This window comes from Neltuma alba, unplaced genomic scaffold (genome assembly GCF_004799145.2).
Source record: "Neltuma alba isolate B1F8T4 unplaced genomic scaffold, ASM479914v2 tig00002133_pilon, whole genome shotgun sequence".
Lineage (NCBI taxonomy): Eukaryota > Viridiplantae > Streptophyta > Magnoliopsida > Fabales > Fabaceae > Neltuma > Neltuma alba.
This window is the reverse complement of record NW_021632750.1, coordinates 23,990-38,540: the sequence shown is the minus strand read 5'-3', so window position 1 is coordinate 38,540 and position 14,551 is coordinate 23,990. Positions and strand designations below refer to the sequence as shown.

The 14,551-nt window shown below is 33.0% G+C and overlaps 2 protein-coding genes across 2 annotated transcripts; both read right to left on the bottom strand.

Annotated features, from left to right (window-relative positions):
• Positions 1-1,697: 1,697 nt before the first annotated feature.
• Positions 1,698-2,426, bottom strand: LOC114717411 (putative F-box protein At3g16210). The gene has a single exon (XM_028902541.1). It carries the CDS (start codon positions 2,424-2,426, stop codon positions 1,698-1,700), a length of 729 nt encoding a protein of 242 aa, XP_028758374.1.
• Positions 2,427-7,520: 5,094 nt separating this feature from the next.
• Positions 7,521-13,339, bottom strand: LOC114717401 (glutamine synthetase leaf isozyme, chloroplastic). The gene is made up of 14 exons (XM_028902532.1): positions 13,198-13,339; positions 11,497-11,763; positions 11,252-11,291; positions 11,051-11,154; positions 10,915-10,963; positions 10,713-10,819; positions 10,059-10,146; positions 9,832-9,960; positions 9,669-9,743; positions 9,180-9,233; positions 9,065-9,102; positions 8,815-8,974; positions 8,651-8,711; positions 7,521-7,929 (listed from the first exon to the last, which is right to left on the bottom strand). The coding sequence occupies exons 2-14, from the start codon at positions 11,748-11,750 to the stop codon at positions 7,790-7,792; spliced, it is 1,299 nt and encodes a 432-aa protein (XP_028758365.1). The 5' UTR covers positions 11,751-11,763; positions 13,198-13,339; the 3' UTR covers positions 7,521-7,789.
• Positions 13,340-14,551: the final 1,212 nt, after the last annotated feature.

Here is a 14,551-nt window from a genome sequence, read left to right as displayed (position 1 = left end):
AAAAAATCCATATAAGTATGTTTCACGTAAATTGAGATAAAACTTCTCATATCTTGTCTCATATTCCATAAATTATTATTAAAAAATACTTATAAACTACTTATAAGTTGTTCCAAACACGCCCTCTATTGATGAGCCCCATTTTGTATCCCCCATCATCATCATGATGAAGATTGAAGAGCATGAAGGCTGGCCGCTAAACTGTCCTGCTATTACAAAAGCCAAAGGAAAAAAAAAAAAACAAAAACAACAAAAAAATTACATAATCAGTTTTTTAGGACTAGAATTTGTGTTCCAAAAGATATATTTAACTAATTTGTATAAATTAAAGAAGTGAGATAAATTAACTACTTGTAACAAATGCTATATGACCTCTTGAAAATACCCGTACGTAATATTAGATGATATATTAATTTATAAGTTAGATAAATTAATTTAAAAATAATAATAAATATGAATAATAAAATAAATTGAGATATTAAGCAAAACCGGCTCCTTGGAGCCAGTGATGAGTACATGTAGATCTATTAGAAGTAGCTAGTACTGCGTCATGCAGAAGGCCAGCACCGACTTCTCATAAGCCCACCTTACATGATAGTAGTAATTGATAACTTCTATTTACAATGAATAATTCGTTCATAACATTACTTACATCTTCGGTAATAAAAAAAAAAATGAAGCATATATTTAGTCATTTACTTTATATAAAGTTTTAATTTGACCCATTAACTTTAAAAAAATATGTTTTAATTATTTACAGAAGACATTATTAATCGCTGTTATTATTAATATAAGAACTATTTAACGAATTTATATATATTAAGTAAGTCAAAAATAAATTAATTTAAATAAATATAACATAATCTCCATAAAATACTTATGTATAAGTGTATAACATTAGCATATACATATATATTATATATTCATAAGTTAGGTAAATTAGTTTTAGGAAAAAAAAATGAAGCACATATTTAGTCATTTATTTTATATAAAGTTTTAATTTGACCCCTTAACTTTAAAAAATATATTTTTAATCATTCAACTCTAAAATCATTAGGCTCAAATGATTTTTTTTTTGTAACAATTATGGTTAATTTGAAAATTAAATTAAAAATGTTAGCATTTAAGAATATTTTATTAATATTAAGACCTCAATATCATTATTTTTTATTAGTAATTTTAAGATTCAAAAACTAAAAGTATGCTTTTAAAAGTTAAAAAACTAAATTAAAATCTATGTTAAAATAGTAAATATATACTTTAGTTAGAGAAAACGATAAACACGAGAGATAAAAAGTAAAGAATGTCAAAAGTACCTGAAAGTCAAGTACTGAGGAAACTAGCTGTCAAAGGGAGGGAATGTATGGTCTCAGTATATTGAACCCAGGATTTGTGTGGACGAACCCCAGAACTCAAGATATTCTAGTAGGTTTCCACTGCCGTCACTCCATTTTGATAATCCTATACCACTATCTACGGCAAGAATTTCCCCATCTTTGGTGAAGCATAATGGCAAAATATAACTGATCTTCCTTTGACCTGACAAAGATATCAACTTGGTCCAAGATGACTTCACTCCATATTCTCTCATCCTCCATATCTTAACTTCACCCAAGGAGTTGTGTTTGTAATAAGAAGTTATAGTAAGGAATCCTCCAAGCACTCCCAGATCATAGTTCATGCAATTATCATCATCATCAGGTGGCCCAGGAATTTCTCGTAAATCCTTTGTTGTTTATATCCAATGCAATGATCTTTGCTTCTACCTGGGGTGGATCACAACACGAGATTAACCAATGAATTGAGCCGTTCAGGAAAGAACCAGATTTAACTGGGAAAGGGATTGTTATCTTGGGAAGTTGGTAACTATCACTGATAGTAAGTTTTTGCCATGAATTGGTTCTTAGAGAGAAGATCACAAAGCTTTCCAACCAAGATGGATCATTGAAGTTAAATGCGACCACTAAGTAATCATCAACGGATTCATCATAACAAAAGCCATACGAAATTGTAGGTACCCATGGAAGCGGAGGAGGATTTGAGATCTGCTTGTGGAGACCTGTAGTGGGATTCCATAGAAAAAGAAGTTGGTCTTTGACGAGCATGAGGAGCAGAAAGCCTCTGCAAGAAAGTAATGATGTTAATATCAGTGTATGGTTTGATAAGGGGAAATCAAGCTCGATAGTAGCAGAATGATCATTGAATGAGGCATTGATATCTATGGACCTTATTCGTTCTGGAGGATTTGTGTAAAGGAATCGATGGGCGTGTTGGGAAGAAGATCGCTGAAAATGCAGATCGGTGAATTTAGGGCTAGAGATCAATGAGTACCATGACTTGGATAAACACTTGCAACGCAGGATAGATTTAAAGTCAGGCAAGCGAAGAAGGATTTCCATTCTCAAATCTTCAGCAAGCTTCTCCATGGTTTCCTGAGGGGGTTGGGGAGGGGCTTGTGAAGGTGGCCGGGAAATCAAGGAAGAAGGCGAGTTATGGCAGCGGCCGTAGCTCGAGAAGATTTTCATTATTTTATTTTGAAATCCAAAAGTTGATATTTCTGCATTTGTTTTTTATTTTGGACTATTGATTGGCTCGATTCGATTTGGACATCGGAAGAGAAGATATTGAGATTTTAAAATATAAACAAATTTGGGATTTGCGCCGAAAATCATGTGAGCAAAAAGTACCCTCCGTTCACCCCAAAAAAAAAAAAGCACCCTCTAGTTTTAATTTGAAAAAACAATTGCTTCTGATAAGAGAATATCTAGAAAAAATGATACATAAAAAAGCTTGAAAATGTGAAATGCCAATTTGAAAAGTTAAGAAAATATAATGACAGAAAAGATAGTCCTTTCCAAATTAGAATTTTAAAATTCAGTAAAATGACAAAAATACTCTTTGTTTTTTTAAAAAAAACCTCAGTCCCTCACCGGTGGCTGGCAACCACTGCCTACGAATGGCCGCCGGCCACCGGTGTGGTGAATGCTGGTGAAATTTTTTCATCACATATATATGGGAGAATATGGTTCAAAGTGGAGGGGTGGGATTTGATCCCACAACTCTTTAGCCATTTGGGCCAACAAAAGAGAAGATAACCATTGAAACATCAAAAAGTTCTTAACTTTATAATGCAAGCAAAAATATAAGTTAAGTCTTTTACTGTGACTTCAGTCCGTGACAACAATTTACCTGAGGATAACAAGTCTTAATTGAAAAATAACAAGTCTAAATTTGATATTAACAAATCAACTTTTCCTGATACATAATAAAAAGTAACATGTATATTAATTAAAAAAACCATAATTTATTTGAAAATAACACGTCTTTACTAAAAAAACAACAAGTTTAAACTTGAAATTAACAATGTGTCTTTTCCTGATACATAATAAGAAATAGTATGTACATTAATTAAAAATGACTATAATTTTTTACCAAAAAAAAAGACTATAATTTATTTGAAAATGACATGTCTTTAGTGGAAAATAACAACAATTATTTGGAAATGTGCATGTTATTTCTTGTTATGTATCAAGAAAAGTTGCTTTGTTAATATCAAGTTTAGACTTATCGTTTTCCAATAAAGACGTGTCCTTTTCAAATAAATTATGATCATTTTTAATTAATGTACATGTTATTTCTTATTATGTATCAGGAAAAGACACATTGTTAATCTCAAGTTTAGACTTGTCATTTTCCAGTAAAGACGTGTCATTTTCAAATAAATTATGGTTATTTTTAATTAATGTACATGTTACTTCTTGTTATGTATCAGGAAAAGTTGCTTTGTTAATATCAAATTTAGACTTGTTATTTCTTAATTACGACTTGTCATCCTCAGGTAAATTGTTGTCATAAGCTGAAGTCACAGTAAAAAAGTCAACTTATATTTTTGTTTGCATTATAAGGTTAAAAAATTTTTGATGACCCAATAGTCTTATCTTTCTTTTTGTTGGCCCAAATGGCCAAGGGGTTGTGGAATCAAATCCCACCCCTGCCACTTTGAACTAAGGCTGTTCATGGGACAGATTGGGACCAGAATAGGCCCGTCCCGGTTCCATCCCAATGAACAGTAATGGGAAAGAAAATCTGTCCCGTGTCCCGGCCCGTCCTAGGATTGTCCCAGTCTCGGTCGATGGGACGGGACCGGGACATCCCGAAGTTTTTTTAAAAAATTTTTTTTAATTTTTTTAAAAATCTGATTTTTTTAATTATATTTTTTTGGAGTTAAACCTTATAAAAACATCTTTTTATTTTTTATTTATTTGTTTGGGCACTCTTAAACAAAAGCTCAAAATATTACATATAATAGTCATTAAAAACTCTAAACAAAAGCTTTTAACACAATAAAAACTTGCTAAAAATTCTAATCATCAATAATCTCAAATCATTAACAAATATAAAAACTCTAAATAAATATATCCATAGTTCCATACAATAGTCTCAAATCTTAAAAAAATATGAAAAAAATGATATTATATAAATAGGATAAAAAATTTTAAAAAATTAAATAAAAAAAAAGGAACTGGGACGAGACCGGGACGGGACGACCCCGTCCCGTGTCCGTGTCCCGTCCCATCCCGGTCACTTTTTTGTCCCGTCCCGAAAAATTTCGGGACGGATCCGTCCTGTCCCAATAAGATCGGGACCGGAATAGACCAACGGGACGGGCCGGCCTTGAACGCCCCTACTTTGAACCATATTCTCCCATGCAAAAATATATATATTGTGACAAAAAAAACTTCACCAGTGGCTGGCTGTGGCTGCCAGCTGCCGACCCCTGTGAGGGGTTGAGTTTTTTTTTTTAAAAAACAAAGGGTATTTTTGTCATTTTACTAAATTTTCAATTTTCAATTTAAGAAGGACTTCCCTCTCTGTCAATCTGTCATTACATTTTCTTAGCTTTCCAAATTGGCATTTCACATTTTCAAGCTTCTTTATGTGTCATTTTCCCGAATATCTATACGCATATTTTTTTTCTCATTTATTAATTAATATATAAGGGCATGTTTAGAAATAAAAATGTAGTTCTAAGCGAGAATAGGTTTTGTCTCTCCCAGTAAAAAATTTTCCATATACATGGCCTAGTTCCAAACTAGGACATCCTACTTAACACTATGTTTGGTACGGGATTTTCAGAGGGGAGAGGAGGGAAGTTGCTCCCCTCCCCTTGTTTGGCTAGTGTAATTTTTTTAGGAGGAGAGGGGAGCCCCTCCCTTTCCCTTCTAACCTCCCCTCCAAAAGTGGGGTTTTTTTGGAGGGGAGGTGAGAGATAATATTTTAATTCTTTATATACCTTTTCGATTTGTTAACATCTAATCAGTCGCAAACATTTCTATATAAGAGAGTTCTTTTGAGTATCTAACAAGAGGTTATTAAGATAATTGTCTCCAAAATTAGTGAGCATTTGTAAACTTTTTTTCCCTCTTCTTCTAATTCTAAGATGTCGTTGGTATTTTCTTTCACCTTCAAAGTCTTTTCTCTGATTGAAATCTATCACTCGTGACTTTTTATCTTGATATTCTATAAGTGTGTGACTGTGTCTTGTAAATCAAAATTGGTGAATTGTATTATATATATAGTTATATCTTAACAAAATAAAAAAGTGAGAAAATTCATTTAAATTTTATGAGTTAAAATAGTCAATTTTTTATTAGAACAAAATAAGGTATTATTAAAATTCCCTCCCTCCCCTCCCCTCCCCTTTGGTAGCTACCCTTCCTTCCGTCGAGCCAAACACAGCGTAAGAGGCAAACTCATCTTTGCATTGTGAGGGGCTTTATTGGTAAAGTTTGGTAATTTCATTTGGTTATGTGGGCAACCTATTTAAATTGTAGCATAGTGTGAGTTTAAATAATTAATATCAAGTCTAACGAAAAGGTTTAGTAGTCTCACATAATGTGACGAACTAAGATTTAAATTTTACATAAAAAAGATACACATATTTAATGCCAAATAATGTCTTAAATATAAATGTCTTTAATAAAAAGATATATATGTTGCTGTGCCTATGAAAAAATATATGATGTCATTTCCAAAAGAAATTCATAAATAGGGGGAATTCATTATTCAAATAAATCTGACTTATTTAGATGAGGGAGATTATCTAAATCTATTCTATATATATGCCCTATCCTTCTTTCAAATTAATAAGATTGAGTGGCTCAGCCTGATTGATTGGAGGACCAAGAATGACTAATTTACAAAACCGAAATTTGGATATTGTAATAATAAAATAATTGTTTATTATATACCAAAAGAATGAAAAAAAGTTATAAATAGAATGGATAAATTTTATATAAAGTCATATTTTCGTCATTTATAAATATGATTATGTCATTATAAAAATGTTATTTGTTTGAATCTGATGAAAAATAATAACAGTACTCTTTTTTAAATATATGACATATCCTTCTAAATTTCTAATGACCGATGATTTGGTAATCTTTTACTTCTGTGAAGTTATATAAATTTCCTATTACAGCATAAATACTTTTTTCGGTGATTAATAAAATGAAGTCTTTTTGCTTTTTTTTTTTAAAAAAAAAAAAGCACATATGGCTCATATTTGTTTCCCCAAATTTTCTCTAGATTTTGGAGAGAACCAAAATTGTCTCTTTTTATATTAGTACTGCCTCCGGTCCTAATTATAAGAGCTAATTGACTAATTTAAGGAGATTAAGGAAAGAATTTAAGTTAGTTATTTGTAATAAATATAAGATTCTAATAATTGTCATTATAAAATCATTTTTTTTCACTTCTTCTGTGCCTCTAAACATGAGAAAAAATAACATTCGCTCACTATTTTAATCTTTGCCATTGCTTCTCTCTTCCCATTCTCTTCTTGTTTTACATCACATATGTTGGGATGCAGCTATTATGGCTGTTTTGTTATGTTTCATATCCAGAATTATAAACTGCTACAAAGACCTATACTGCCTTTCGTCTTTAATATAAAAGCTAATTTGACATTTTATTTCAAATATAAGACTCTAATTCATTTTATCTCTCATATTTATCTATTTTTTTTCAAGATAATCTTTGTAGTAGTTGATAATTTTAACTAATACACATGACTATTAGTAAGATATTAAAAAAAAAAAACACATATTTATTACAAATAAATAATTTAACTAATTTTTTTAATTTATTCAAATTAGACTTCCAGCTCTTTACCTGTATATATAGATTTCACAATAGCAACAAATATTAATATTTAGACCTTATGGTAAGTAGTAAGCTGTGCATATCCTTTTCGTTTAACCTATTTAACCTCGCACTTTGCAGACATACCAATTTTCTCCCTTGTAAATTGATAACAGAAATCTGATTTGTTATGTTTCTTTTCTTCTTTTGTCATAGAATGATTTCTTCTCCAAATGAAACAAAAGGGAAGTGTATTCCATGTTCATGATTTTAAGACTCCTCTCAGTTTATAATATGCTTTGGCAAAAAAAAAAAAAAAGTTTATATAATATGCATCAATGTGTGCCCTAGGATGACATAAAATTAAGGCCACGAAATACAAAATCTCGAATTAATAATACCTTAGAATTCAATCCAAGAATGCAAACATTACTGGGAACATATTTAAATATATAATCAATCAGAATTCCAGTCCAGCGGGGATTTCATCTGACAACACATAACAAAGATGACAAACTTTATTCCCATCTATTGTCCAGACAAAATCGCCTTCTGCACAAATTTAAATTGACAATGACGAACTTTCCAGCACTTAACAAACCAATCTCAGCTAAACTGAGTCCACTCAAATCATCAACCAATGGACTTAGACCTTTAATGCTAACTTCTGAGCTGCAAGAGCTTCAGCCTCCAGTGTTGGTTCCCACAATAATGTAGTTTCTGCCAGTAACGATGTCACAACATATGGATCCATGTTTGAAGCTGGACGCCGGTCCTCCAAGTAACCTACAATTAAGAGGATTGGCAACCCAAAGAAATAAAAATCTAGAAACAATGGTAGATTCCAGTAGTTAAACAGCCTCAGTATGACGGTTTCTGGACGTAAATTAAGTTCAAAGCGAACAACAAGGGAGCTAATGACAATTAGAATGAGAGCAGTAAACAGAATGGGGCTGTGTAATGCCAAGATTTTTTTTTTTTGGAGAAATCAAAATAGTACTTGGTAGAAACCAAGGCATATGATTTTGCAATGCATAGGTTGTAAAATGTTCACAAAACAAAAAAGGTGGGAACTAGATGCATCTCAATCCGGGGGTAAACCAGAAATCCTTATAGTACGCTTAATTAAGAGAGAACTACTTTGAAATGAATTCACTTTGTTGGCCAAAAAAGAAATGAAATGAAGTGACTCAAGTTTCTAATTGTTTCATTATGGTTGTTCCTTGGGGAAAAAGATGTGGAGGAAAACTCTATTCTCCGGTTGAACCGGTCCTTCAGATTTTAGCTATAGCGCAAGTTCCGGTATAAGGATTCTTTTGCACACAGAATGACCTCAAAAAAGCTGTCGAATCAGCAATCATTCAGAACGCGTAAGCTAATAAAAGTTGGATGATACATATCAGTACATATCATAACTGCAGACAGATTAAGGAGCCAAATTGTTTCTATTGGTCTAATGTTAAGCAAGACCAACTACGAGTTGCAAAAATATCATGGGCAATTTTACCTTTGCCTTTCGCCTCTGTGTCTCTTCCCACGCGAATTGAGCAACCCCGATTAGCCACTCCCTGCAAGTTAGATTTTATAAGAGTGTTTCAAAGAATATCAACTTTCCACTGTTTTTAAATTGTTAATCTTCCACCAAAATGTATTAACAAGTTTAAGTCATACCCAAGAAAACGTGTTAATGTCGGCTGTCTCATGCTTTCCTGTCAACCTTCTCTCGTTTCCTTCTCCATATGCACTAATGTGATCCCTGTGACGCAGTGATAAGTTCAAAATTGCCTTCTTTATCACCTCGTAGCCTCCATCTTCCCGCATACTCTTGGTACTGAAAAACCAATGAAAGTTCAGCACCTTAGTAATCTAGCAAGCTACAAGGGCTCACTATTAGAATTAATGATCGGGACGTGGCCAAAACCTGTAATTGGTGTGGCATCCTGCGCCATTCCAGTCACCCTATTGAAACAAAATGCGAAAACATTAAAATGATTACCAGTGAAAAAGAATTGCTGTCAGTTATAGCATTATAGTACCTGTATTGGTTTTGGATCAAGCGAGAGAACAACACCAGCTTGTTCAGTGATCCTCTGCCAGAACAGAGAAGAAAGGCCACATAACTCATCAGATGATACAGAGTAAATGATGACAAGAAAAGACACAAATAACTCAGTTCACAAAAGATCACAACAATGTCCAGTTACAAGCAAAATGAGTATTCTGGTCCATCATTGGCCTATCCAACTGGGGAAGAAGTGTAAAGACTTAAATAAAAGAGGTAAAAGCAATCTTCTGATGTTGAAAATTACACATACAACATAGTTACTGCAGTACTGCTTTAGTCGAGAGAAAAAACATCGCATTGCATATCATTCCTCAGACAAACTAGCACACAAATAACAAAACATCAAGCTTCCTCATTATGCCTTCATAACGTCTTTAGCCAATTCATTTAAAAACTTAACCTTCCAGTTTCATATGGTCCAACGGTACATGTATTATTGCAAGTGGGTAGACTGAATTACCTCAAGGATGTACCTTGCGCACCAAATATGATCACCAGCATCAATACCTACACTAGGACCAACTTGAAACTCCCACTGGAATATTCATGAAAGAAAATGTAAGGCAAATAATAAACTCAAAAATTCATAAGCGATAAAAGAAAGGGAAAGGTATGAGAAAGACCTGCCCAGGCATAACCTCCCCATTGGTACCACTGATGTTGATTCCAGCATATATGCAAGCCTTATAATGAGCGTCTGATATATCACGACCATATGATTTATCTGCCCCAGCAGCGCAATAATAGGGACCCTAATAGATTAAGGAGTAATTAGATAGTATTCGTGTAAAAGAGTTGTCAAAATCCCATAAATCAGGATGAAACTTGACAAATGTACGAAACACATTACCTGAGGACCCGGATAGCCTCCCACAGGCCAACCCAAGGGCCAGTTTACATTTGTTTGAAGTAAAGTGTACTCTTGTTCTATTCCAAACCTTGGTGCAATCAACAAAAAACATTAGCATGTTTTCTTCTTTAAGATAATGATTCAACAGTTAATAACAAAGGTTCAGTTGCCTAAGGTTCATAGAAGTGAATAAGTGATCAAGTGAGGGAAAAATCCAATGCATACATAAAAGCAGGCATTGGCAGAAGGGATATGCCATATGCATTGGAATACAAATAAAATAGGTACTACTAATATCAATGCTGAACTCAATTGGTGGTTTTCCTAAGATCATGCCTTTATGCAGGACTCTCACTTCAAAATAATAGTTGGTTTATATTTTTTTAAAAATTGCCCCATTAAAGCATTCAATTCATTATCCTTTCTTCTATGCATGTAATGATGTATTACAATGGAAAACAAGGAGATATATACCATGGAACTTCGGCTACGCCCATTGGGTCACTAAAGGTTCAAGCAGCTTTGTGATGGTAGGTAAATATTTTTTAAAAAATTGCCCCATAAAAGCGTACATTTCATTAACACAATGGTGTGCTTGTCCTTTCTTCTATGCATATAATGGTGTATTACAACAAAAGCAAGGAGAATATATACCATGGAACTTCAGCTATGACCTTTGGGTCACTAAAGACTTGAGCAGCTCGGTGCCGCTTGTTTGTGGGGATAGGCTCGCCTGCTGGGGTGTATGTATCGCAAATTACCTTTGCAAAACAGTATAATACACATTATCTTAATGATATTTGCATTCTATTTCAATAAATCAACGTTGGACCCCTTCAGATGTCCAAGCTCTTACCAAAATATGGTTACCACCACGGAAAGGATCTTTGAAAATTGCCTGAGGACTGAATAAAGTAAGAAAGGTAAATTAAAATGTCATAGTATAAATTAGAAAATCACGTCAAAATAAGTGTAAGTTGGAAGAGTCTTACTATAGGATTACTTCACTGTCTTCGCCAGGTGCTTGTCCAGTGCTAGATCCATCATAATTCCACTTAGGGAGCTCAGAGGGATGTTCAACAGGCTTTGGTATAGTCTGAAATTAACATAAAATTCATTTGAGATTAGTCAAATATCAACTATGATGAAATATTGTCTTCCCTAGCCTGTTCACAACATTAGAAATAACATACCCTTGATTTGCTGCGCACATCAATTCCGGTCCCCCCAACCCTGTTTCACAAATTAATATGACATTGTTAAACATTAGTGGTCTCATACAGAAGCATAAAAACGGAAATCGTTATTCATGTCTGGATCCTGTTAAAACAGTTTTATTATTAATACCACTACCCATAAGGTTTAGTTCAAAGTTGAACATAAAGAAAAAAACAAGCATGTATAAGAGAGAGTGGGGCAAGAAAGTGTTATGAAATACCAAATGTACTCCGCAATAATCTTATCAGTGAATGGAGTGGTGTCCAAATTAAGCAGATTCTCTAGCCTGTTGACAGTACCATTTTCAGACTTGATTGCCAACACTCTGAATTTAGAAGAGCTGGTAGGTGCACCTTTCTTATTTTGTTTAAACAGTAAAGAACTCCACGTTTTTGATGAAATGGGGCTTGCATTGGCAGAACTTTTTGTGATTCTCATCTGCCATTGTGTAGAGGGAGCCAAAATCTGTGCCATGTTCTGCTCCTTACTGAACATAATAAAGCCAAGAGAAATCACATGCCCAGGAAAAAAGCATCAGAGTTGATGACATGATGATTTTATAATTGAGATTGAACACAAGATACATAGCATTAAGTTTGAAAGCATGATATTTATTAGCTGTTCTTCAAATGAGCATTAGTGATGCCCCAAATAAGATCATTCTTAAAAGTGGTCATCAAATCCTGCCAAGCTATTATTGATATGCAGAGGGTAGCTAAGTCTGCCACTTAACATAGTATAGCCATCAGAAACCTCCATTCTCTCCGCCCAAAAGTAAAGAATCAGATTTGACTTTAAATACAACTTCTTTATTGGCATTAAGCACGAAATGATTTAGCATAATAATCTAGAAAAATGTTCATCTGATATTGTCCAATCTCACCCGATTAAAGACAGGCGACTAGTGTCCAAAATAATAGTCCTAAATTTAATCATCAATCCTCCAAAAGCCCAATTTGACATTCCCATCAGGGTTCTTATTAAGCCCTTTAATATGCCTTGTTGCATAATATCAGATTAAGTGCATAAAACCAACAGGAAAATAATTCATTGAGAAAATGAGATACTATGATTGGCTAGCCAAGTCAAATTTCTTTATATAACCAACTTAGCCAAGAGTATCAATTTTTTTTTTTTTTGAAAAAATTGAATTCGGGCTTACTTCAACATTTTTCAATATATACATATATATAGTTATAGCATAGTCTCACTCTCTTTTTTTGGCTAGCAACTATATATATAGCATAATCGAACCTAGTAATTGTTCAAAATAGCCGCTAATCTAGCTTATTTTAGCAGATTTTTCAATTCTCCCCTGTTTACCCTACTAACCAGCTGGGTAGTTTTAGAAGACATCCAAAGAAGACACATGATCATCCGACTTTATTTGCTAGTATTTAATGTACATACGGAACTATAAAGTTTTTCATGTACCATAAAATATCAAAATTCAAAGTAGCAGACCAAACGATATCAGTACAGTTCATTTATTATTAGAAAACATACATGAGGACAAAAGATTGAGTCGTTTCACACGATTTAAAGATTTGACAGAAAAAATGTAAGCCATAAAGAGTTGACTTTTCTGCTGGCTAATAGCTATAAAGCTCTGGACTATCACCGTTCATAGAACGCATTTCAAGCGTGCCTCTCGTGAACTAGGTCTACTAAAGCAATCAGCAGCGTAAAAAAGTACTTGTAACCCATACCCTTTTGCCTTTTCTTCATGTATCACATTCAAAACAAAACATCATCAAACAACCCAATAAAAATTGTGGGATTTGCTGAAATCAGTTATAATCGTATTGCACACAGTTTATCTGTCAACAAGATCAATCGCGAACCATCATAGATGATACATTCCCTTTAACTTCCCTTTTCAAAAGAAAGAACAGTGGCAATAGAGAAAACAAAAACTTACCAGAACACAGTCGCAAAATGGCTAAAGCTGAAGCGCTCGAAATGGGTTCAACCCGAATCGCAGATTGGGTCCTTAGTGTCTGAGACACTGGGCAGATGAGAGTGAGAAGTAAGTAAAAGAGAGGCTCGTGTGAAATAGTGGCTGATGACCAAAGCTAGTGGCTTTTCCCAAATAGATAGGGATGTCACATGAGTGGATGAAATTTGCTTTTGGTCCCTTGACGGACCCCAAAGGTAGCATGGACTCATACGATAATGTTATGCAGATAAGGTTCTTAATTTTCTATTGCAAAGACTTGGCATAATCTACGTTCATAGTGATTAAAATGAATTCACGGGCTCTCAAAGCTTTGCTTTGACGTTTAGTTCACCAACGATTAGATTTTTTAAGTGTCGAACTCAAAAAGATCAAACAAACTTCCTTGGACTTTTCATTTTCCTAATTGTATATCATTTCCCCATCTTTTCTTCTCACTTATATGAATGCTCAGACTTGTCCTATTTGAAGATATATAATAAATTGTTTGAAGTCAATTAGCTTATATAATACTGTCTCCGATCCATAAATATAAAAGCTAATTGATTAATTTGAGTAAATTAAAGAAACAATTAAGTTAGTTATTTATAATAAATAGGTGTTGTCTTTCTTAAAATATTATTGCTAATCAAGTTTATTGGTTAGAAATACCATTATTAGAAAGAGTATTTTGAAAAAAATAAATATGAGAAAGAAAGTAGATTGGGGTCTTATATTTAGAACCAAAATAAAAATCAAATAAGGTATTATATTAAGGATCGGAGGTAATAAGTAACAAGCCATAACAAATTAAAGTGAAACTTGCATGGGTTTAGGGTTTTAACAAAGCTTTGAAAAACAAGTCATATTATTTGTAATTATAAATAATGCAGCTTGTTAAAATTAAAATTATGTATATAAAATCATATTTACCTGGAAAAAAAAAAGAAGTAGCTTTTTTGTTTATAATCCCAGAAATTGTATAAATCAATCTGATAATAAAATTATGGTACTCAAAAGTGGGATAGAAAATAATTTGACTAGATAACTTAGTTTTTGCATCCCAACATCTTTTTGTTTAATCTTTTCAATAAATTAGTATTAGTGCCTACATATACATACATATATATATATATATATATATTAGATTTTGGGAAAAATTAATTTTTTGACCTTTCAAGTTTTAACTACTCGACTTAATACTGAACTTTTTAACTCAGTTAAAATTCAATTTTAAACCTTGTATCATTTAATAAATTAACCTATGTCATACATAACTCACTTTAAGTCATCACTCAATCATGTTACGTGTGCTAACATGACTTTCAAATAAGTTCTG